This window comes from Pleurodeles waltl, chromosome 5, assembly GCF_031143425.1.
Source record: "Pleurodeles waltl isolate 20211129_DDA chromosome 5, aPleWal1.hap1.20221129, whole genome shotgun sequence".
NCBI classification, from domain to species: domain Eukaryota; kingdom Metazoa; phylum Chordata; class Amphibia; order Caudata; family Salamandridae; genus Pleurodeles; species Pleurodeles waltl.
In genome coordinates, this window is record NC_090444.1 from 1,727,285,961 (window position 1) to 1,727,309,390 (window position 23,430).

Consider the following 23,430-nt stretch of genomic DNA (forward strand, 5'->3'; position numbering starts at 1 on the left):
AGTTCTTGGCTATATTTGACTCAAACCTATGCCTAAATCGATCATTTATATTATCATGTTTCTTGGAAATAGATGAGCTCAATTTAATTGAAAGTTCCGATATTGTGAGGGTCTTTCCTGACCACAGCAAAGGTAGGAGCCAGGCAAAGGTTTGGTTCTATTCCAAAACTACTGTGAAATTAATATTGGCTAATAGTGCCCAGTTATAACGCAAAGGAATAGATGTGATCCCAGTCAGGGAGAAGTCGTTGTCTTTGGGTGGGCTGTCCAAGCCTCACGGATCAGTTCATATAAATTCAGTCATGAATGGGGGGGGGGAGCCTTCTTCCACCTTAGGAGAAAGTGTCCATGTTTCTTTACACCAAGGTATAAGGGTAGTGAATGTGGTGGAAGGGCCCAAATCGCAGGGCTACGAAGCCATTCAAAAAAACTATAACTGGCTAGTGGGGTACTGAATAGACCTAAGCCAAGGGAGAAGCTGCATCAGCCTTGTTTCTAGCTCTGGCCCTACCCTGGCTTCCTGGAATATTGCAGGTCTAGGGAAGGATCAATGTAAAGTCTTGTGTTGTACGAGGTTTGATTTGATTTGTATTCAAGAAACTTGGTGTTTAAACGATTTTATCTGTCTGGGTTACACGGTTTTAAGCAAAAAAGCACTTCCTTAAAAAAAAAAGGCCATGCTAAAGGGGGTATAGCTGTGCTTTTAAGTAACAGATATAATTGGGAATATGTCAGCCTGCCCGATTCTACAAATTTTTGCCAAATAGTTTAAGCACAACTTAGAGGGGAGAAGGGTGAGAAAATACCCGTAACGATTATAAATGTGTATATCCCTCCTGAAAAAGAATGGGACGCTTTACTCCAACAACTCTTTGTACAAATTTGTGCTATAAGAAACCCCATCAATTTAATTGTAATGGGGGACTTAAATTGCAAAGTTTCTAACACTACGCCTTATGCCTTTAGTAACCTAGACAGAGAAAAATCGCTTAACATCCCAGCTATCAAGTTCCCTCCTAGAACTAGGACAGCTAAATATCCTTGTTGAAAGGCCTAAGGGCTTGCAGCTGTATCATTCTTAACGGACGCTACTGTATGGATTCTCCCGCAGCCCTACCCATAAGACATTTAAGAATAACTCTATAATAGACTACATCTGTGCTTCATATAACCTGGCTCAAAAAGTTGGGGACATGGAGGTATTTGACACTCCATACAGTGACCATAAAATCTAAAGGCTCTCCTTATGCCTGAAGTTAGGGGCAACAGATTTGTGGTCTTTAAAAGGTGTAAACATAAGTAATAAGGGAATAAATAGGAAAATGTCTTGGTCGAAAGTGAAAATGCTATTAATTAAGCCACTGCTGGAGAACATCACGGGAAATCTGGAGGTGTGGGGGAAAGATGCTCTAATACAATTTCCCAATTTAATAAGGCATATTACTGCGCATAAGAAGCCCGAGTGTAATTTAACAAGAGTGGATAACAACTAGCTCCCTATCCTGAACTTGAACAGAGTAATAAATAAGTTAATACATCAACATCTGGAGTACAAGTCTAAGGAGATGAATAGGGAAATAACAAAACTAAAGAGAAGGAGATCGAGGCTGAAACTGACAATCCGGGAAAAAAAAAATGTAAAAAAATAAAAGAAGAGGACCAGAATTGGGTGGCACTGAGGGAAGCGGCCGTAAAGAGAAACACCAGATTATTCTGGACTAATATATCAGAGGGGTGTGGAAATCGTAAATACTTAGCGGCCGCCCCCATAGTTTGGAAATCGTATATTCAAGAACTGTATGCTGAAAATCAGGGTGCTGACATGGGGAGAAAGGAGATAGTATTAAATAGAGGTGGAGAAAGGGGTGGTTTAGGGGCACCAAAAGTGATAGAACTAAAATGGATCATAACATCCAATGTGCTCTTCAGGTGCCATGGGCCCCGACGAGAGCCCACTGACCCTGATTAAAAGAGAGCCTTTGCTCTGGGCAAAACTACTTCAACCAGTTTTTGGCCTATGTTATGCCCCCGGCACCATCTCGTAATCATGGACAGGTAGTATAATAATTCCTTTACATAAAAAGGGAGATAGATCAATCCTGTCAAATTATAGACAAATTGCCTTATTAGGTGATACAGGAAAGATATTTGCAAAAAGTATCCTCCTACAATTGACGGATTGGGTGGAGGAAAAGGGTATTTTACCAGTGGAACAGGCAGGCTTCAGAAAAGCCCTTAATACCTTAGACCATGGGTACTCACAAACGTTTTCTCTGGGGCCAAAATTGCAGTATGATTTGCGGCCGAGGGCCGCACTGAAGTGACAGGGGGGGGGGGCTTAGAGGGGGAACAACCACCCGCCCCCTTTTTCAAAACATTGCTAAACAATGCTACATTTTGAATCCAGGTATAACTACAAACCTACAAAGAGGACATTTTGAAAAACATTTTTATTATCAGACAATAGTAATCTTAAGAGGCATGGCATGGTAATTCATGTGAACAGGATATTCAGCACAGGCCCAATGCAGCACAGTTTTCTCTGAGTCTGGAAAATAGGTATGTCAAAGGAAGACATACTAAGAACTTATTTTGCACTTCATGTCTCTTATTAGTGTTCTGTAATCTGGTATTATTTCTGAAACGGCAAGCCTTAAGAGCTGATCCAGATGTAAGTCTGTTAGCTTATTTCTGAATTTACTCTTCAAAAGTCCCATTGTGGAAAACGAACTTTCGCAAACATATGTTGACCCAAACATACAAATTATTTTCTGGGCCACTGTAAAAAGAACAGGAAATTTGTCAGAAGGCACAGTGTTCCAGAATTCTTCTGGTGCCTGCCCCAAAAAAGATGCTTCGAGAGCGGAGTTGTGCTGCATGTCTATCAGCTCCATTTGTGCTTGCGGTCTTTTCACGCCAATAAGTTCAACAGCATCAAGATTTCGTGCACTCACCATCCAGGGGTTTTCAACCAGCCTGAACAGGGGGGTGAGGGTTCTGAATTGAGAAAATCGCCTTTTGATCTCCCCAGAAATTTCCTCAAGACATGCACCAAGATTTAGCGTTGGCAGCATTTCTTGTGCATTTGGAAACCTCTGAGTCACAGCCAACAGTTTTGGAAAGTGGGTGAAGTCAGCAACATCCAGTTGTTCTTTGAATAGCACAAGCTTACTTTCAAATGAGTAAATACCATTCATCATGGACCAAACAAGCTGTTGTTTGCCTTGCAGCATCAAATTAAGAGCATTGAAGTGTGCAAATAGATCTGAAAGAAAATGGAGCATTAAAAGCCATTTCACATCCTTTAGTTCTGGGAATGTTTGACCTCTGCTGTTTGTAAAGTGTTCAATTTCAGGAAGCAAAGCAATGAACCGCTCCAGAACTTTCCCTTTGCTTAGCCATCGCACTTCAGTATGCATCAAGAGGTCTGTATATTCAGCTTCAGAATCCTGCAGCATAGCCTTAAAAAGTCTATGGTTAAGGGCTTTGACACGAATAAAATTAACAATTTTCACTGCAAGTTTTAGGACGTTATTCAGTTCTCCATGCTTTAATTTTGCACACAGAACTTCCTGATGAATAATGCAGTGGTAGTCTATTACAGGCTGTCCAGTGAGCTTCTTTTTAAGCAAAGATACAAAGCCTCTGTCATGGCCTACCATAGCAGGCGTGCCATCTGTTGTGATGCTAACAAGACTGTCCAGTGGTATGTGATGTGTTTCGAAGTAGTTGCAGATACTGTCCAGAATATCTTCTCCTCTTGTGTGCCCGTGCAGTGGTAGAAGGCACAGGAGCTCTTCTTTGGGATGAAGCGATTGGTCCAAATACCTCACCCAAACTAATAACTGGGCCACATCGCCTATATCTGTGGACTCATCCATGGCAATGCTGAAGAACGGTGACTCTCTGACAGCTTTGATCACCTGCTCCTGGATATTTTCACCCATTGCCTCTATTCTGCGTGCACAAGTGGAATCCGATAGCTGTAATGCACCAATTTCTTTTAAAATGCTGGATTTGTTGCTATAGTTTTCAAACAAAATTTCAGCTGATGAAAGGAAACATTTCTTCACCAGCTCTGCCTCCGTGAATGGCTTCTTATGTTTGGCAAGCAGGTAGCATATTTTGAATGATGCTTCTGTAAAAGATTCCTTCATTTGGCAAAGGAAGAGCTTCTGCTGGGAAAGAAGTGTTTGCTTTAACGATGCCACTTTTGCTGAACGCAGTTGTGAGTGCAATGGGAAGTTCTCGCTATAACTTGCGTGTCGAGTTTTGTAGTGCTGTTCCAGGTTATATCTCTTAAGAACATTTACTTTCTCTTTGCAAAGCAAACAGGTAGCTTTCTCCTTTGGCCATTCAACAAACAAGTACTCTTCTTCCCCTGCTGCCTGGAATGATCTGTGTTCACTCTGTATGGATCTGGGTCGTTTGCAAGGCTTGGTAACTGGACTGTAGGCCATTGGTCTCAGCGAGTTTGTGCAATGATTTTCAAGGGTCAGGAATCAGATTTTCCCCTCACAGCCAAAGGACCGACACCACTTCACGACCGACAACACTTCACGAGCGACCGATGGACCGACACCACCTCACGACCAATGGACCAACACTGCGTCTCGCTACAGACCTCTGTGCACAACACCAAAGTAATATAAAGTGATGTGTAAAAGGAAACAAAGCATACCGTGATCTAACAATTGGCAACACACATGCTGGCCTTTGCCAATTCCCAGAGGACCATGTTATAAAAAGTATTTTTTGCAATTATGCTTGCAACTAGGCATACTAGAGTGATAATGAGGCCAATGAATGGTATACGGGCCCCTTTTTAGAGACTGTTTTTTTTCAGCATGCTGGGTCACACAGCAATAGAAATCAACTGTGCACGAAATGCCAGGGGCCAGATAAAAAAAAGTGTATTATTGTAAGACATTTTCAACAGCCCTGGCTCTAGTAGTATATTCCTACACTAATCACAAGAGCCAAATGGGAATGTTCCAGAGTATATCCCTATCCTAATCACAAGAGACATTTAATTAGATGCAGCAGCCATTTATCAACCGCACCCCTGGGAGGAGGAGTAAGCTGAAGGTGTTTGCCCATCACACAAAGTGTACCCCACTGGACACTTCACAAATGGTTTGATTTATATTGGGATTGTCATCTGATTTTTGGTAGTTTTCATGGGTGGGTGGTTTCTCTCTGGCTGTACTGGGTTGGTGGGTATGGGTTATAAAAGTAAGCATTATTGTTTGGAGGTTGCACAAACAAAAGGTCTAACTTGGTGCCTAAGCATTACAAGACAAAGATACAGCAGCACAGTTCTTACCCTTGCAGGGTCCGGTCTATCACACACAGCGCCATCTGCTCTCACCCCTATCGCCATCTGCACACAGCGCCATCTGCTCTCACCCCTACCCCAGTAACACACACAGCGCCATCTGCACACAGCGCCATCAGCACTCACCCCTACCCCAGTAACACACACAGCGCCATCCGCTCTCATCCCTACCCCAGTAACACACACAGCGCCATCTGCACACAGTGCCATCTGCTCCCCCCCCTACCCCAGTAACACACACAGTGCCATCTGCACACAGCGCCATCTGCTCTCACCCCCACCCCAGTAACACACACTGCGCCATCTGCTCTCACCCCTACCCCAGTAACACACACTGCGCCATCTGCACACAGCGCCATCTGCTCTCACCCCTACCCCAGTAACACACACAGCGCCATCTGCACACAGCGCCATCAGCACTCACCCCTACCCCAGTAACACACACAGCGCCATCTGCACACAGCGCCATCTGCTCTCACCCCTACCCCAGTAACACACACAGCGCAATCAGCACTCTCCCCTACCCCAGTAACACACACAGCGCCATCTGCACACAGCGCCATCAGCACTCACCCCTACCCCAGTAAAACACACACACAGCGCACACAGACAGCGCAATCTGCTCTCACCCCTACCCCAGTAACACACACTACATTAAAAACAAATAAATAAATAACCAAAGAGCCTTACCTGACTCAAAGCACTGTAAAGATGCCACAAATGTAGAACGGCAGGCAGGCAGGCAGCAGACGTGGAGCCGGTGACAGGAAGCAGACGACAAAGCCCCGTAAAAGTTAGCTGCAAGCGCTGACTTTTATGGGGCTTTGGCTTCCAGGATCGTCACGGTAACGCCATAAACAATGCCCGCCCTAAGTAAACATAGAGGAGGGCCGCGGGAGCATGCGCAAAGAAGCCACTGTTGCGCATGCTCCCGCGGCCCTCTTCTATGTTTACATACTGCGGCCATTATCATATGGCGTTTGTTGTGCGTCTCGCGGGCCGCCAAGGTAGGTCCGTGGGGCCGCTGGCGGCCCGCGAGCCGTACTTTGAGTAACGTCGCCTTAGACAATATCTTGATTATGCAAACCATAATTGGTAAGTATGTCCAGACTAGGGGAGATATATTGTATGCAGAGCATCTACTGATTACTCCACAGCATGTGACAGAGTGGATAGGGGAACACTGTGGAAAAAAACTCCAAGATCTAGGAGTTCCATCTGGCCTCCTGCAATTGGTGATTGCCCTATACTTATCAACCTGGTGTAAAATCTTAATGGGCGGAGAGCAGGGACTATCTTCAAAGGTATTAACAAACAAGGTTGCATACTTGCCCCATTGCTTTTCTCCCTCTATATCCATGACCTACCTTTAAGTCTCAGGAACTCCTTCGGAGAGTGGGGGGCCAGCCAATTGTGTGCCTGATGTATGTGCATGATATAGTAGTGTATGACCTTACCCCAAAAGGACTAAAACATAGTTTGGCCGCTCTGTAAAGCTATTCAGAGAAGCAGTACCTGAAAATTAATACAGCCAAGTCTCAGGTGGCCTGCTTCTCCGCGAAGATCCGTAGAAGAAAAGTCTTGTTTCCCTGGGTAATAGGCCAACATAAACTGGAACAGCAAACAGCATACCAGTTTTTAGGCAAGATCTTTTCGGCTTCAATAAAAGATTCCGATTACATCCGTCTGAACACCAATAATGCCCTGTCACTAGCCCAAGGCCAGTCGGCCTTTTATAAGGCAAATGGTAAGCGCCATTTTGCCCACTTACTATCAGCCTACCAGGTTAAGATCCCAGCGACTATTATATGCGATAGAGTGTATTGATACAACTAAATGGGATTTTTTGGACAACCCGCAAGGCTGCATTCTGAGACGCATGGTCTCTTGTAATCATGCAGTCTCAGGGGCTGCATTACGCCTTGAATTTGGCATTAGGAATATCTTTGAGCAAGGCCTTGTGGCAGCGATAAGAAGGGCGCACAACCTCATGCACAGTGAAGCTTTTACATTGAGAAACTTGGCATATAGTGAAATCTTTAGCAATCTGAGGGAAAAATATATATTTTTTATTTATTTTTTTAGAAATTACATCAAAGCTATTCAACTTCTAGAGCTAGACTTGGATCTTTGTCCTTCAAAGGCTTTGTATGTATCATTAAAATAAATTCTTAAGGAAGCATCACGGTCCAAAGACTTTTCAATGGATATGGAGGTATGTCGTAAAAGAAGAGGTCTAGAGAAGTTAACTACCTCGGTAACTATGAAAAGGGTGCAACCCTATTTGACCTGGAATTTAAACCATTGGGTGAGGCGATTCTGTATGTTGCTTAGATTAAATAGATTGCCACTGAAAGATCTCAACTCACGGTGGGATGGCTCTACTAGCGTTTGTGATCTGTGTCAAGGAGGGGTACAGTCGCTTATTCAAGTCTTATTTATCTGCCCGGCTCTCGCCGTTCCAAGGACATTTTTTGCAGCTTAATATTAGATCTCACAGAGAGGCGTTGGATTCATGTTACACCCCCCACAATGAAAGATTTTGTTACAAGATTTTCAAATTCTTTCAATCAGATATTCTGAATATGGTGTTTTATATAATGAACTATTGTATCATGTATTTATTTATTTTTTTGCTCTTTTATGAAATATGTATTTTATTATGGGGAACTTTTATGGTTTTGTATTCGTATTCATGTGGATCTCTTAGGAGTTCCATAACATGATAAAATTTGAAATTTAGCTGCATTTTCTACCAGGCTATTCTACATTGCTGGCCAACCCATGCCAATTTTATCAGCAAGGATTTAAGCTGGTCTAAGAAAATATGGTTTGAAGGTTTTGGAAGAGGTAAGGCAGTTTGCGGAGGATTACCATCTTCACGAGAGAAACTCTGCCCACCACTCAAAGTGGCAATTTAATCAATCTCTCCATCAGGTGGGAGGTGTTGAATATACAGCAGCCATAATTTTCTTTAATAAATACAGTTGTGTTATCTGATGACCAAGTATATCACTGGCTCAGTTTGTTATTGTAGCAGGAAAGGTAAGGTGGGCTTTTGCATGTTAGGTATCAGGGACATTAATATCGACTTCGTCCAGTTGATTTGCAATCCAGGCCATTTGTCAAATATATGGAGATGTTCCTGCAGATTCCTATTCTCTCAAGTGTCACTAGCATTTAAGGCCATTCGACAAAGTGAAAGGCTTTGGCCATGTCCAAAAAGGCAGCAATCTCAAGTAATTCGGGATCAATTTGGTAGGTGAGTGCCAAGAGCATGTGTAGTTCATCAGAGGGAGGATTCCCTAGGATTAGTCCTGCTTGGTCTGGACGGACCATACTAGGCAACAGTGAAGGAGACGGTTAGTGAGGAACCTGGCCAGAATTTTATTGTCTACATTAATTAGTGATACTGGGCTGTAGGAGTTGCAGAGGTGGGGGTGTTAGTCCTATCTTATACAAGTTGCTTTAAATGTTTGCGTTTTGTGCAGCAGTCACTTAATGGGTCAGCCGCATCTTTTCTTAAGTTCATATTTCTGTGTATACACCACAACGAATCTATAGCAAGGCAGATGCGAACAGGAGAGTACTAGGCCTCTAGTCATGGAACAAGCATGTCTATCAATTTGCTGAGATTTTGAAATTGATAAACATCAATAAAACAAAACTTTTCTCACATTTTGGTCCTCTTTGTAAACTTCCTTGCAACTCTTCGATTGATTCCTTTAGCACCTAAAGACCCCGTTGAGTAACAGAGGGCTCTGACAAAAGAATTCTAATGCATAACTTAACATCGCAAAATACCACAGTATTTACTTCAGTGTGTATTCCAACTAAAAAAGTAACAATGATTTCAGCAAGACCACCGATTACTTCAACTGCACTGAACATCCTTTCAAGACAAATTATTAAATCACACACAGCAACAATAGAATCACAAATTCACTACCAATGTTACAGCATAACCAAGAATGAGAAGATATTGGACCAGGATGGTGTAGTGAGGCCAAACTAACTGCAGAATGCACAAATATAAGTTATGCAACTTTAACCTGAAGTGCAGTGCCCAAAATGACTCTGCAACAGTGTCCATTCTATATCTCGGCTTTGTATTATAGCGTGCCCTCCGTCTCCTCCCTTTTTTGTGTTTCTCATATGCTTGTTGGCACCCCTTTATTGTGCCCCCTTTTATTCCCAGTGTCTTATTTATTGTGACGTCCTCCGTTCCCTGTTGATTAACCCCAACTTGCACCCTTGGCAGTGTGTCATATTAAGGCCCCAAAGACACAGAGACAGTGTGTTTGGATGCATTTCATCAGTTAAAGCACTCAGGGATACTACTGGATTTTCCATACAAAACACATATAACACGCTCTGTTAATCGTCTAGTGTTTTTAAGAGTTTCTGGAAACAGACAAAATTTGACTCCATGTTTGTTTAAAAAAAAAAAAAAAAAAAAAAAAAAACACTACCATTACATTTTGTATATAAATTAAGGATGCGTTTGTTAAATGCCAGTCTGAGCTCGTTATCGTCTGATGTTTCCTATGCAAATAAGAGATTAATGTAATTGTTTTTCCACCATCACCAATTTTGTAGCAGGTGGTCCATTTGTTAAATTTCAAATTTGGATGACTTCGACGTATTCGCACTAAACTGGCACTGAAAACAACAGCAAAACAATTACTGCAGAAAATGTTAATATTCATAACTTCAGTCCATCATTGGTTACCTGCAAAAGTCATACAACACAGAAGTGTTTTAGTACTAGAGGCACAAAGCGTTGACAGGCTGTCCACGTAAATGTGAAACTTTGAATCAACATCCAAGCATAGCCAAAGAGTTATGGTTATCGAGAGTTTGAAATGGAAATAAAAAACTGTCAGGTTACTGAGGCCAATAGGGAAACATATGTTCGTGGACATTTGGTGATCACCTGAACCAAAAGAGTGTCTGTAGTCTACTCGTACTGAACAATAATGCCTACCAGTTTATGTAGTTTTTTAAAAATTACTTTCTATTTGTAAATCCAAAGTGTACGACTTTTGTTTCATCTTGCCACTGTTGCTATCAATATTAACCACTTGACGTATCACCCTTCACCTCTTCTTGCCAGCCTCCCTTTCTGGAAGGTCGATCCACTGCAGATGTGTTGTTAACCACCCCGCACTTAAAAGCTGCCATAAAAAAGTGTATGTATGTATGTATGTATGTGTGTATATATATATATATATATATATATATATATATACACATACACACACACACACACACACACACACACACACACACACGTGACAACAATGAAACATGTAGCTGTCAGTCAGAATGACAGGTGCCACAGACAGTGCAATTAACCAATGCCTTTATTTTTTAGGATCAAATCTGTTTATTGCTTTAAAAAAAAAAAAAAAGTAAACATACAAAACACAGCTCATCGCAGGACATAATATGAAATGTATCAGCACAGTAGCAATTTCGTATCTTCATACAGAGGTCCCTCTCATAAATCCCAAGAGCATACCCGGAGGAACCACCCAACCAGTCCTCTCGTTGCAGAGCCATGTGTCGACTGGCAGTACCCAATAGTCTTCCAAGATGTCAGTCCCACAGATGAGAACCACATAAACATATTCATAAAAACACATCAACTATGCCTCCGTCCGAAAAACCATGTCATCCTCCTGCCTCTCCACTCCTCTACCCCTTGCATCATCCAGGCTCAGCTCCCTCCCATCAACCTCCCCCACAGCACTCTAACCGAGAATTCAAATCAGCCTCAAGACTCTCAGGTAGATCGGGCATGTCAGTTCAGTAAATTCTGCGGAAAGATTCCGAAGGAACGGCTTCCACAACTCGCCCAGATCTCCATAGTTAGGATAAACCACAGCTTCTGGAGCCATGAGATACGCGCTGGGACCCTGTCAGTACCCAGAGAGCTAGGAGCAGCTGCAGCGCTGCGCCAAGTGCTAGGGCCATCTGCCTCCCTTTTAAAGATCTTAAGGGAAAAGTAAGGGGATTGGGCAGCTCCAATAAAATGTACGATGGGAGTCTCGGGATCTTAACTTGGAACGCTGCTTCAATATCATCTATAATGTTTTCCCAATATCGATGTAGTTTGGGGCAGTGCCAAAGCAAATGCACAAGTGTGCCTGTAGCTCCACACCCCCTCCAGCAAAGGTCCGACTTATCATGGTCCCATGCATGCAGCCGCGCTGGAGTGTAGTACCAGTATGAAGCGATTTTATATAATTTCTCTGTCCCTGCTGCATTATATGCTGTGTGGTGTATTCTACAGAATATGCTGTCCCATTGCTCATCCGAGAGTTCTCTCTCCAGCTCCCTCTCCCATCTCAACTGACCCTTTGACTTAGGCGGGCAGTTTTCCCCTTGCAGAAGCCGATAAAGTTCTGAGATGATTCTCTTATCATCCTTCTTTAGGAACAACCATTTCTCAAATGGCGTAAGAGGCCTATCTATTAAAGCTCTGCTCGCCGGCAAGAGAGCCCAGTGCCGGACCTGATAGTACATCAGCCTATCCGCCTCCACTAGGCCATAAGCCTCTCTCATCTGGTCAAAGGACAACACCCCATGCTCATCGAAAAGACTTCCTACCCTCCTACAGCCCCCTTCGTACCAACGTCTCAGGGCTTCCAAACGGAGTCCAGGCTCGAAGTCAGGGTTCGCGCCTATGGGGGTCATCGGGGACGGAAAAGAAGTCAGCCCTAAATGGCAAGCCACTGCATCCCATATGCGTAACGTTTTTCCGATAATCGGGGAAGAATAAAGACCTCCAGCCCTGTGCCGGCGCCAAGGCTCCTTCCATATATGAGAGCCTGCCACCGCCTGGTCCATAAAGCACCAGTGTTTCTCCGTGAGTGGACGACTCCACTCCAAAAGAAAGCACAGCTGTGTTGCCTGGAAATATCTCAGAAGACACGGATTCGCCAATCCCCCACTACCCTTGGGGCAATATAAAACCTGCTGCGGTAGACGCGCCGGGCGACCCTCCCATATAAATCTCAGGACCACTGATTGTAGTGTGGCAATCGTCCGGGGAGGTGGGGTTAATGGGAGCACCTGAAACATGTATAGTATTCGCGGCAAGACACTCATCTTGATAGCAGCCACCCTACCCAGCCAAGACAGCTTATGTCTCCCCCACAAGTCCAGGTCCCGCTGTATATCGCGAACCAGCTTTGTGTAGTTCAGGCTCGCCGTTTTTGCGGCAGACGTCGCCAACTCAACCCCAAGATAGGAAAGGCGCAAGGACGACCAAATAAAGGAATATCGAGCTCTCAAATCCTCCTCGTGATCAGGACTCAAAGATAGACTAAGGACCTGAGACTTCTGCATGTTCATTTTAAATCCCGAAACCTGGCTAAACTCAACTAGTATCTCCAAAAGCGCAGGTAAAGAGGTCGCTGGCTCTGCAAGGGTAAGAATCACGTTGTCTGCGTATAGAGTAATAAGATGGTGGTCTCTGCCAAATTTCACACCAGAAACCAAGGGGGTGTCCTGCAAGCGCTGTGCGAGGGGCTCCAAATATAGCGCAAACAGGAGAGGGGAAAGCGGACATCCCTGTCTGGTCCCACGCCCGACCGGAAACGTCGTAGAGAGCACACCATTAACTCGAACCGCCGCTCTAGGGGACAGATAGGCGCATTGGATCCAAGATTTAAAGCCCGGCCCAGACTGAAGCGCTCCAAGACACGGAAGAGATATGGCCAATGAACCCTATTGAACGCCTTTTCGGCGATGCAGAAGTCGCTTCGTATTATCGCCACACTGTCGATTTGGAATAAAACCTGACTGATCCGGATCAATAAGACCCAGCATATAAGGATTAAGGCGGTAGGCAAGAATCCCCGTAAAAAGTTTGGCATCTATATTCAGAAGCAAAATCGGCCTATATGAAGCACACTCCTCCGGGTCCTTGCCTGATTTATGTATAACAGCAATGGTAACGTCCAACATACTCGGCGTCAGGGTTACCGTCCTCCGAAACGAATTAAAAAGCCTCACGAGAAGCGGGGCAAGCTCCACACAAAAGGTCTTATAAAACAATGCCGTGAACCCATCAGGGCCAGGGGACTTCCCACTCCTTAGGCGGGAAATCGCCGCTATAACTTCTTCTGGCCTTATCTGCTGGTCTAACAGGGACGCCTCCCTCTCACCAAGAGGAGTGATTGCTATGCCCTCTAAATATGAATCTAGGGCCGTGTCGTCCCGCTCATCCGCCGCGTATAAACCACAGTAAAACCCCGCAAATGCCTCGGCAATCTGGTCACTCGTGCAGGCCTCTTCAGCGGAAGGAGAACAAATCAATTTGACCGCTGACGCCGCATGCTGCGCCGGCAACCGGTGCGCCAATAGCTTTCCGCATCTATTGCTCCCAATATAGTATTTGTGCTTAAGTCGTACTACCGCGTACTCTGCCCTATCCCAGTCCAGTCGTGTCAGCTGTTGCCTTGCCCTCTCTAACTCTCGCCAGATTCTAGGCGCGCCAGTGAATTACAGGGAACACTCCAGGCCAGCTACCCTCTGCTCCAGCTTCTCCCTCACCTCTCTCCTGGCTCTATTATCCCTCGCAGACAATGCCATCACCTCACCCCGCACTACTGCCTTCAGCGCCTCCCACATAATCTCCACAGAAGTGCTGCCATCGTCGTTAAAGCTAATATAATCCCTAATCACACGCCGGAGCGATTCCACCGCCCTCTCGAACTGAAGCAAGGAGTCCCTAAAGGGCCAGCTCAGTGTGCCAACGCGACCTATCTCCATGGCAAGTTCAACAGTAATAGGGGCATGATCAGTCAAGGCTCTGGGCTCAATCGTAACCTCCCTGACCCGGGGCATAAACTCATGTGAGGCCAGAAAAAGATCGAGCCGTGCATACGTCTTGGTCGCCGCTGAATAAAAGGAATAATCTCGGAGTGTGGGATGCGACTTCCTCCACACATCCTCCAACCCAGCCATTGACGCCCCACCTCCGACAATGCTCCAGTCTGCCCAAAGCGTTGGCCCGAGCAGACAAGCTCATTATCCATCACCAGATTAAAATCCCCCCCTACCAAAATGGCACTATCAGGCGAACTAAGTATAGGGGAAACTGACTGTCTCAGAAAGGTCTCCTGCTGGGAGTTTGGAGCATAAAGGGAAGTAATGGTGAAGGAGAAGGCCCCAAACCTTATTCTAACAGCCAGGAACCTACCTGGGACTTCGTGTACCTTCCCAACTATCTCCCCAGCAAAAGTCCTCGACAGCAATATTGCCACCCCCGCATGTTTTGTAGTTGTTGAGGACCAAAGCTGTCTAGGGAACCATCTTGAGCGCGTGCGAAACCTATCTTTGTGTTACAGATGGGTCTCTTGTAATAGACAAATATGGCTCCCAGATTTCTCTAGACCGGACAGGATCGCTAAGCGCTTGGTTAGGCTGTTAAGCCCACGGACGTTCAAACTTAAGCACTTAATTGTCATACCATCACAGGGAGAAAATCGCTCAGGGGGAGAGGATCCACAAAGGGGCCGAGACTCAGAACAGCGTCTCAGCCGCTCCAAGTCACATAACCAACCCATGAGGGCCCATAATGACCAAACCCGGAGGGAAGCATACAAACATATATCTATAATGCACAACAGGGGCCCATAACAGAAAAGTCCTCTCACAACCATCCCAAAGAGGAAAAGTCTCGACAGTGCTGTAGAACCACACCAGTTCACCCGCTACGTCCTTCGCCTCCACCGCCCAGGCCCGCTCAAATGGGCACAGGCCCGCAATCAGCGACCCCTTGCTAACCAACAGCACTCCATCATTCCTCGTCTAGGCAGTTGTCCCAGCCGCTACACTGCTCAAAGCCGACTGACGTTCCGAGATCCGCTCAGACTCAGTAGGGCGCTACTGCTTCCTCCTTCTCTCCTTCCTCCGCCAGCACGGGCGATCTCCTCCCGCCGGACCCAGATTCAAGTCCGATCCCCGAGCGTCCCCCTCGAGGCCCAGGATCCGGTGAGCCTCAGATACCGACTTCACCTGGCGAAGCTGGTCCTCCCAGTGGAAGACAAGGCGGAACAGGTGGCCCCATGTAGAGGACACGGCATGGGCACGCAAGTGCTCTGTGATAGGTTTAAACTCCAGCCGTCGCTGTAAGGTCTGAACCGACAGGTCCTGGTATAATTGCAAGTGATGGCATCTAAAGTGGACCTGCGGGAGATTGCGTGCCCGTTGCAAAATGTTTTCTTTCAGCCCATAGTTGTGGACGCATGCCAGGATATCCGGCGGGCGACCCCCGGCCCCGCCAGCTCGGCCCACACAATGTACTCTATCCAGGACGATCTCCTGGGACGCCTCCAGGTCCAGGACTGAGCGGAACAGCACCACCACGAAGTCTCTAATGTCATCCTTCTCCGCTCCGATAGGCGCTCCTCTAATGCGGATATTGTGTCTGCACAAGCGGTTCTCAAGGTCTTCCACTGTCATCTGAAGGAGGTCCTGCTGTTCCCGCAAGCGTATAACCTCCTGCTGCAGGACCGCCACCTCCTCGCCGCGGGCCGCTTCCCCATCCTCAACCTGGGTTATCCGCTCACCCAGGGATGTAAGCTCCATTTGCAACTCCTTCACCTCATGCGATATATCTTTGCGGAGTTCCTGCAGGTCCCCGCGGAGCGATTCAAACAGGGAGGTGAGGAATCCCTTCGTGACAGGGGCCGCCTCATCCTCCGATGTCTCCCTCCTTGCCTCAGGGGACCTTGCGACTGGCGGTTCTTCAAGGCCCCCCCCGGCACCGGGCGTCCCCCCCGTCAACATGTCTCTTACCGTCCTGTCCCGCTGGGGCTTGGAGGTCGCCATCTCCTCTACCTTCTAGCAGCTACGGCTCAGGTATTCCAGCCAGTCCTCTGCGCGCCAACACCGGGTGCCTTATTCTCCTGGGCGGGCCCCCCACCAGCAGCCGCAAGCCTCTCCTCTGCAGGACACTCCGTAGGGCCATTCCCAGAGACAGCTCGATTCTACGCCAGATAAAGGCCACCACGGGCCTCCTGCACCGCCAACCTGCCTCCAAAACCCACTGCGTCCTCCCCACAGCCGAACACAGCTGCTCCAGGGGGTCCCTGCCCTTTCGCCGTCCTCTCCGGAGTCTCCGCTCGCAGGGCCCAGGAGGTGGGCCCCGCCGTCTCTCCGCTCGGGCGCAGGGCTCACCGGCGAGGCCCCGCCACAGGCCCGTCTCCCCAGGGAGACCCGGCCCCCGCTAAGGGCAACGCTGCACCCCCGCTGCTTCCCGGCAATCCTCCAGACTGCGGGCCCGCCGTCCAGCACGGGCTGCCGCCTCCACCTGCCGCAAGCGCCGGCCCAACACACGCAGCCCCTCTCGCACCGCCGATCGGCCACGGACGCATCCTGTCTGGGCCTCACAAGCCCTCCCGATCGGGGTCGGGCAGCAAATCCAGGGCCTAGGCGGCCGAGCTCGGACCAACGCATCCGCTCACGCCGCCATCTTGGCCACGCCCCCCTTTATTTTTTAATGCTATATAAAAAACAAAAACAAAAAAACTGGCTGGATTTACACAAACCAATCCTGAAACCTAGGTTGGAGACATCACTGTCACCTTGTTCCAGACTTAGGTGGTTGATCTGTCCAGAAATCTTTGCTGTGTTTCCCCTGTAACTTGTGCATCCTTTAACCAGTGTGTACACAACTTTCAAGGGCCAAACTTGCACTTATGTTCATATTGTGCTCTTTAAAGTTAGGGTCAGAGTTATTACCGATCATATACACTAACGTATTATTCCTGACTTTGTTAAGTTTAGACGTGTTATAAATATAGAGTAGCAGCACTTCTGCAGTCTTACGTAGAGCTCCCTTTACGTAGGAAAAGTTCTTCTGTACTGCTTACATGTTTCGGATTGCTTGTCTAGTCTGCACAAAGCAACTCTAAACAAGTTCCATCTCCCTTTTCTTTGTTTACAGTTCTCTGCCGATTTGGAATACGGAGAGGACACAGTTAAGTCATTGGGTGGGGGGCGACAGGGCTACAAAACGTGTGGTGGGAAAGATGTTGTTTTGTGCCTTTTCCCACTGGGTGCAAATATAGCTTCTGTCTGAAAGACAAATTTTTACCACTGAATGTGGAACTAGATTGGCTATTCAGGTCTCATTATTTGGCTTTCTTTGCCATTTTCACAGGTTCCACCGACCCAGAGCATGTAATAAACCGCATTAGGGGGAACAAACTGTGCGAAGTGAAGGTGTAGCCACGACCAACCAAGAGGAAGGGTTAAGGAGATAGCTTTTTACCTTATAAAATTGCTGTAGTTTAACCACCAATTCAAATAATTTGAAAGCAAAGATACAGAACTACCAAACGTCTGCTAATAAAACGAGTTGCAGCCATGCCGTGTCCAAATCCAACTCTGTAAGTGGGGGGGAAGTTGGTAAGCTAGGTGTGTTCTTAAACTGTGCAATAGCCAACAACAGTTCTTTCATATTTTCCATTGGCCTTTGTCATATTGCACTGCCCTAAAAACATTGTTACTCTTAATCTAGTCTGTTTTAAGGTATTCATCTACTGATGCTGTCTAGAAATATTTATATTATTAGTAAATAAATACTGGGCACTCCATGACCCCTAAGAACCACTCTCACACACATCCACAAATGCACACTTCAGACTCCCAAAAAAGGTAGAAAAGCCACAAAAGCAGAGTTAAACACAAAACAAACTCCAAGTCCACCAGAAAGTTCCACGCACTACTTCCTTATCAAGCAAACTTGATTCCACACTACTCAACAACGTTCTTAATACACTGGTTGATGTCTTCCACAATAATAGCTCCCTCATCTTGCAGCTCAACTAGTGACACCTTGACTTTAAAGAAAACAAAGTTAAAGTTAACTTAAGTCTGCCTTTTAAAGATCTTGACCTCCCAACTTGAAAATGATTGATTGATTCAAAGGGGACCAACTTCTATAATAGCACTATATGCATCAGAAAGCAATACCCCCCACTTAACACAAAATTCTCTAAAACTGGTTGGAGCACTCTTCAGTCAACTTGTACAATTCCAGATCGTGGCCAACATCAACAGAGCTAATTTAAAAAAAAAGTAAGTGGCTGCATCTTACCACAACTGGTAAAGCTAAACAAAATAATACTCATGGCCCTGCTTAAACAAACATTGCAGGGTCATCAGGCCTGACTTAAATATGAGAAGCTTCTCAAAAATACTGTTTGCACCTGTTAAGTAATTAAAGCCATATCTCTTGGCTTTGTCATGAAATACTGAACTTATAACATTCAGTAGGGAGCAGCCCCGCAATTCCATATATCTTCTTTTAATTAAGTGCATATACCTAAAACAATCCAGATACACTGGCTTTGCTAATACTTGTTAGCAATGATTTTGTTGTGCAAACCTAGAATTGAAAATGCTTCAATTCTGAAAATGTGAAATTAAACATCACTAAGGTCTGTGAAAGGGTTAGTGTTCTTCGGAGAGTCTCCATCACTCCTGTTATTGCTTTCACATCACTTATCTCTTCAGTTTTTTATTCTGTTAAACACTGCACTGTTTTTTGTGACATCTTTCTAAAACCTTCCATCTGCATATCTCACTCATTATCTCCTTTATCAAAGTCTATGCTCTCTGTTCTTCTGTGTACACCTTGCCTCACCTCTCTTTCACCATCTTTCCTTCTCTCACAAAAACACACACACAGACTCTCCTCATATGTAAACACAGCATTTTCTTTCTTTGATGCTGTCCATATTTAAACAGCTGTGGGCCTCCTTCACAATTGGCACAGAAATGAACATCAGTCGGGGTGCTCTGCACACAGCCCAAAGACTGGATGGGCATGGTGTCTGAACACCTTTAGACCCCTCTGACAGGAACTGAGAAACTCACACTCCTTGCAGCCGCGGCTCAAGAGCTCTCAATTGTGGCCCATCATGAACATCATTCCTTGAACACCCACATAAAGTCATACAAACATCTGGAGGCTAGTTAGTTCACAGTATGCACTATACAAGAATCATATGTTGCATTGAAAAAATACTGAAACATAACATCTTGAAAACAACAAATATTCTTACGGAATGCAAAATGAATTGCTGCGTGCAACTGCATCTCAGAGTTGGCAAATCGCAGCAGAACTTACACAAAAACATACTCACAGAGGTATCATCATGCTTAAGATGCTGCAAAAAACAAAACAAAAAGAACATTCCGAGTCTCCTTTGCTCACACCATCTTCAGCAGTGACGACTGAAGCACAGCAACTTATTTATTTATATATTATCCTTCCAGCTCCAGTCAGGTGTCACACGCCATGCACCTGCACTCTTGAGCATTCATCCAAAGGGTTCAAAGCTAAGTAGCACCCACTTATTGCTTGAATCAAGATCTTGAAACAAGGGACGAAGAAGCCTTTAATGTAATGTGCTCCCACTTTGCAGACATGAACCTACATAACGGGCTTGCATAGGCCTTTCAATGGAGCTGGTCCTACCAGGCCTGTGGGTAGTAAAATTACCTTGAAACAGGTTCCTTAACTAAGACACAGCTCGATTCTTTAATAATGACTGCAAATACTTATAAAATAATCCAGGCTGATGAAGCATTAGTCCCTGTTATATGTAATAGAGACTGCATCACTGACATAGATTATCTAACGCATTGTTACATGATACTGAGGCTGAATCACTTATGGGTTTTTACAGTCTTTTTTTTTTTTTTAATTAAGCAGTTACTTTAAGCACATCAACATGGGGCCAGTAAAGTAACCCATGTCAGTGATGCAGTCCCAGATACATTTCATTTCAGGAACTTAACATGTCAACCCAAGCAAGCACCATCAACACTGAACCTTCTTCCCAATGTAGATTTAGGAACTAAAAAAACATTCTTCCAAACACTCCACATGCTACCCTTTTTTTAGTTTATGAAAAAACTGAAGACGCTCTTTTTCAAATAATACTACATCACAATGCAGTAAACAGCCCACTTCTGGTCTCAGAAGCAAGCACCCGTGTCAAGATTCACTCGCTGTATTTCAGCCATCAACCATGAACAGTTCTTTGCTGCCTTTCGTCCAGGTTTGCACTATTCAAATACTACCTGCATGCACACACCCAGTTTATTTTTAGCAGGTATCCTTTCACAGCAGTCTATTTTACAAAGCACATCTCATTTTAGAGCAATCTGTTGAGGACACCATATACTGTTATACTATCCTCTGTTAAAGTCTATCTTTTAGATCCCATTCCTATGTTGGATCATATATCCTGTTTAGCCAGTCTGTTTCAGATCCTTGCGGTCTTCTATGCTAGTCACCCAAGCCCTTGTAAGCAGCTAGCTGGACTACGGCAATGCCCTCTACGCAGGAACAACTGCCAAACTCCAGAAGAGTCTGCAATGCATCCAGAACGCCTCCGCACGACTCATCCTGGACATCCTCCGCCACTGCCACATCACAGACCACCTGAAAAACCTGCACTGGTTCCCAGTCAACAAGAGAATCACCTTCAAACCCCTCACCCATGCTCACAAAGAACTGCACAACACTGGACCAGAATACCTCAACAGACGACTCTCCTTCTACAACCCGACCCAGCATCTCCGCTCTGCCAACCTCGCAAACGTCCCATGCGTCCGCAGAACTACAACCAGCGGTAAATCATTCTCGCACCTCGCCGACAAAACATGGAACACTCTTCCCACCCACATGTGCCAGGCCAAAGACCTCCTTACTTTCAGGAAACTTCTCAAGAACTGGCTGTCTGAGCAGTAGCAGTACCTCCCCCCCTCCTCAGCGCCTTGAGACCCTCAAGGGTGAGTAGTGCGCTTTACAAATTCCTGATTGACTGACTGAGTCACGCTCTCAGATCCTCAATAAATATGAGGGTCTCAGACCTCTCGCAGATCCCATGATCAGAGGCAACGTGCTTAACGCAGTGTTATACCATCACGTTTTACACCGAGCTCTCATTACTAAGTCCACATCCTGTTAAAATAGAATCATCCACAGGGAACTTTCATTCCTAGGAAGGTGAAGCGATAATAACTTTAAACCCCCTCAGCCCTGAATCACAGGTTGCAGCAGATGGAATCTTTCCACCCCCTGCAATGCAACCACAGCTGCTGCGGTGAATGGAATCTGAGACATCAACAGCTGAGAGGAAAGATCAGCCCCTGGAGGGGTACACTGCATCATTCACAAAATGAGCCCCCAGTGCTCAGGTCTCTCTCCCACCACCCTCCACCTCTCGGTCACATACAACTCCCGTACCTCTGTGTTCCTCCAGACGCCACCCTTGATCATGATCCGCGGCATTCTGGCGGCCGCAGTGAGGGGCCCGGGGGCCGCGTCCTAGGAGTGCGGGGGATCAGCCGCGGACGCGGCGCTGGGAAAACAGAGGCTCGGCGAGCAGACTCGCGCTGTTGCTCTGGCTCCGCAGTCACTGGCTGCTTCCTGTGCGGCTGCCGACGAGGCGACCAGGAACGGCTGCCGAGAGGAGTCAGAAAACTCCAGTCAGAAGCACCTGTTGTTCCTTTTACTGCCACCTGTCGGTCGGAGGATAAACCCCAGCATTCCGACGTGAAAGGCCAGCGCTTTCTGACGCAAGGAGCAGCGGTAGACGTCCAAATTCCGTTCTAGGGAGAAGTGCGTGAGCCGCTGGAAGCTCCAACCTGGCTCTGATGAAGCCCGACGTCCTCTTGGACCTTCGAGCCCAAATCGTGCCGAGCTTTGATGTGGAAGTAATCTTTCATGTAATTAACCCCTTCGCTGCCAGGCCTTTTCCCCCTCCTGTGCCGAGCCTTTTCTTCGCTATTTGGGGCAGTTCGCGCTTAGGCCCTCATAACTTTTTGTCCACATAAGCTAGCCAAGCCAAATTTGCGTCCTTTTTTTCCAACATCCTAGGGATTCTAGAGGTACCCAGACATTGTGGGTTCCCCAGAAGGAGGCCAAGAAATTAGCCAAAATACAGTGAAAATTTCGTTTTATTAAAAAAAAATGGGAAAAAGGGGCTGCAGAAGAAGGCTTGTGGTTTTTTCCCTGAAAAGGGCATCAACAAAGGGTTTGCGGTGCTAAAATCACCAGCTTCCCAGCTTTCAGGAACAGGCAGACTTGAATCAGAAAACCCAATTTTTCAACACAATTTTGGCATTTTACTGGGACATACCCCATTTTTACGATTTTGTGTGCTTTCAGCCTCCTTCCAGTCAGTGACAGAAATGGGCATGAAACCAACGCTGGATCCCAGAAAACGCAACATTTCTGAAACGTAGACAAAATTCTGAATTCAGCAAGGGGTAATTTGTGTAGAACCTATAAGGGTTTCCTACAGAAAATAACAACTGAAAAAGAAAAATATTGAAATTGAGGTGAAAAAAACATAAATTTTTCTCTACGTTTTACTCTGTAACTTTTTCCTACAATGCCAGATTTTCGAAAGCAATATACTTTTACGTCTGCTGGACTCTTCTGGTTGCGGGTATATATAGGGCTTGTAGGTTCATCAAGAACTCTAGGTACCCACAGCCAATAAATGACCTGCACCCTGCAGTGGGTTTTCATTCTATACCGGGTATACAGCAATTCATTTGCTGAAATATAAAGAGTAAAAAATAGCTATCAAGAAAACCTTTGTATTTCCAAAATGGGCACAAGATAAGGTGTTGAGAAGCAGTGGTTATTTGCACATCTCTGAATTCCGTGGTGCCCATACTAGCATGTGAATTACAGGGCATTTCTCAAATAGACGTCTTTTTTACACACTGTCTTACATTTGGAAGGGAAAAATGTAGAGAAAGACTTGTTTTGTTTTGCTATTCTATATTCCCCCAAGTCTCCCGATAAAAATGATACCTCATTTGTGTGGGTAGACCTAGCGCCCGCGACAGGATATGCCCCAAAACACAACGTGGACACATCACAGAAAACAGAGCTGTTTTTTGCAAAGTGCCTACCTGTAGATTTTGGCCTCTAGCTCAGCCGGCACCTAGGGAAACCTACCAAACCTGTGCATTTTTGAAAACTAGAGACCGAGGGGAATCCAAGATGGGGTGACTTGTGGGGCTCTGACCAGGTTCTG

General features: G+C 45.8%; 1 protein-coding gene across 1 annotated transcript in view; it reads right to left on the reverse strand.

The window, feature by feature from the left end:
* The window catches only part of CDC5L (cell division cycle 5 like), a 215,516-nt gene extending 193,706 nt beyond the window's left edge, over nucleotides 1-21,810 (reverse strand). Inside the window, exon 1 of the mRNA XM_069236107.1 lies at nucleotides 21,624-21,810. Coding sequence (XP_069092208.1) covers nucleotides 21,624-21,668 — 45 coding nt within the window. The 5' untranslated portion in view covers nucleotides 21,669-21,810. The remainder of the gene's footprint in view (nucleotides 1-21,623) is intronic.
* Nucleotides 21,811-23,430: the final 1,620 nt, after the last annotated feature.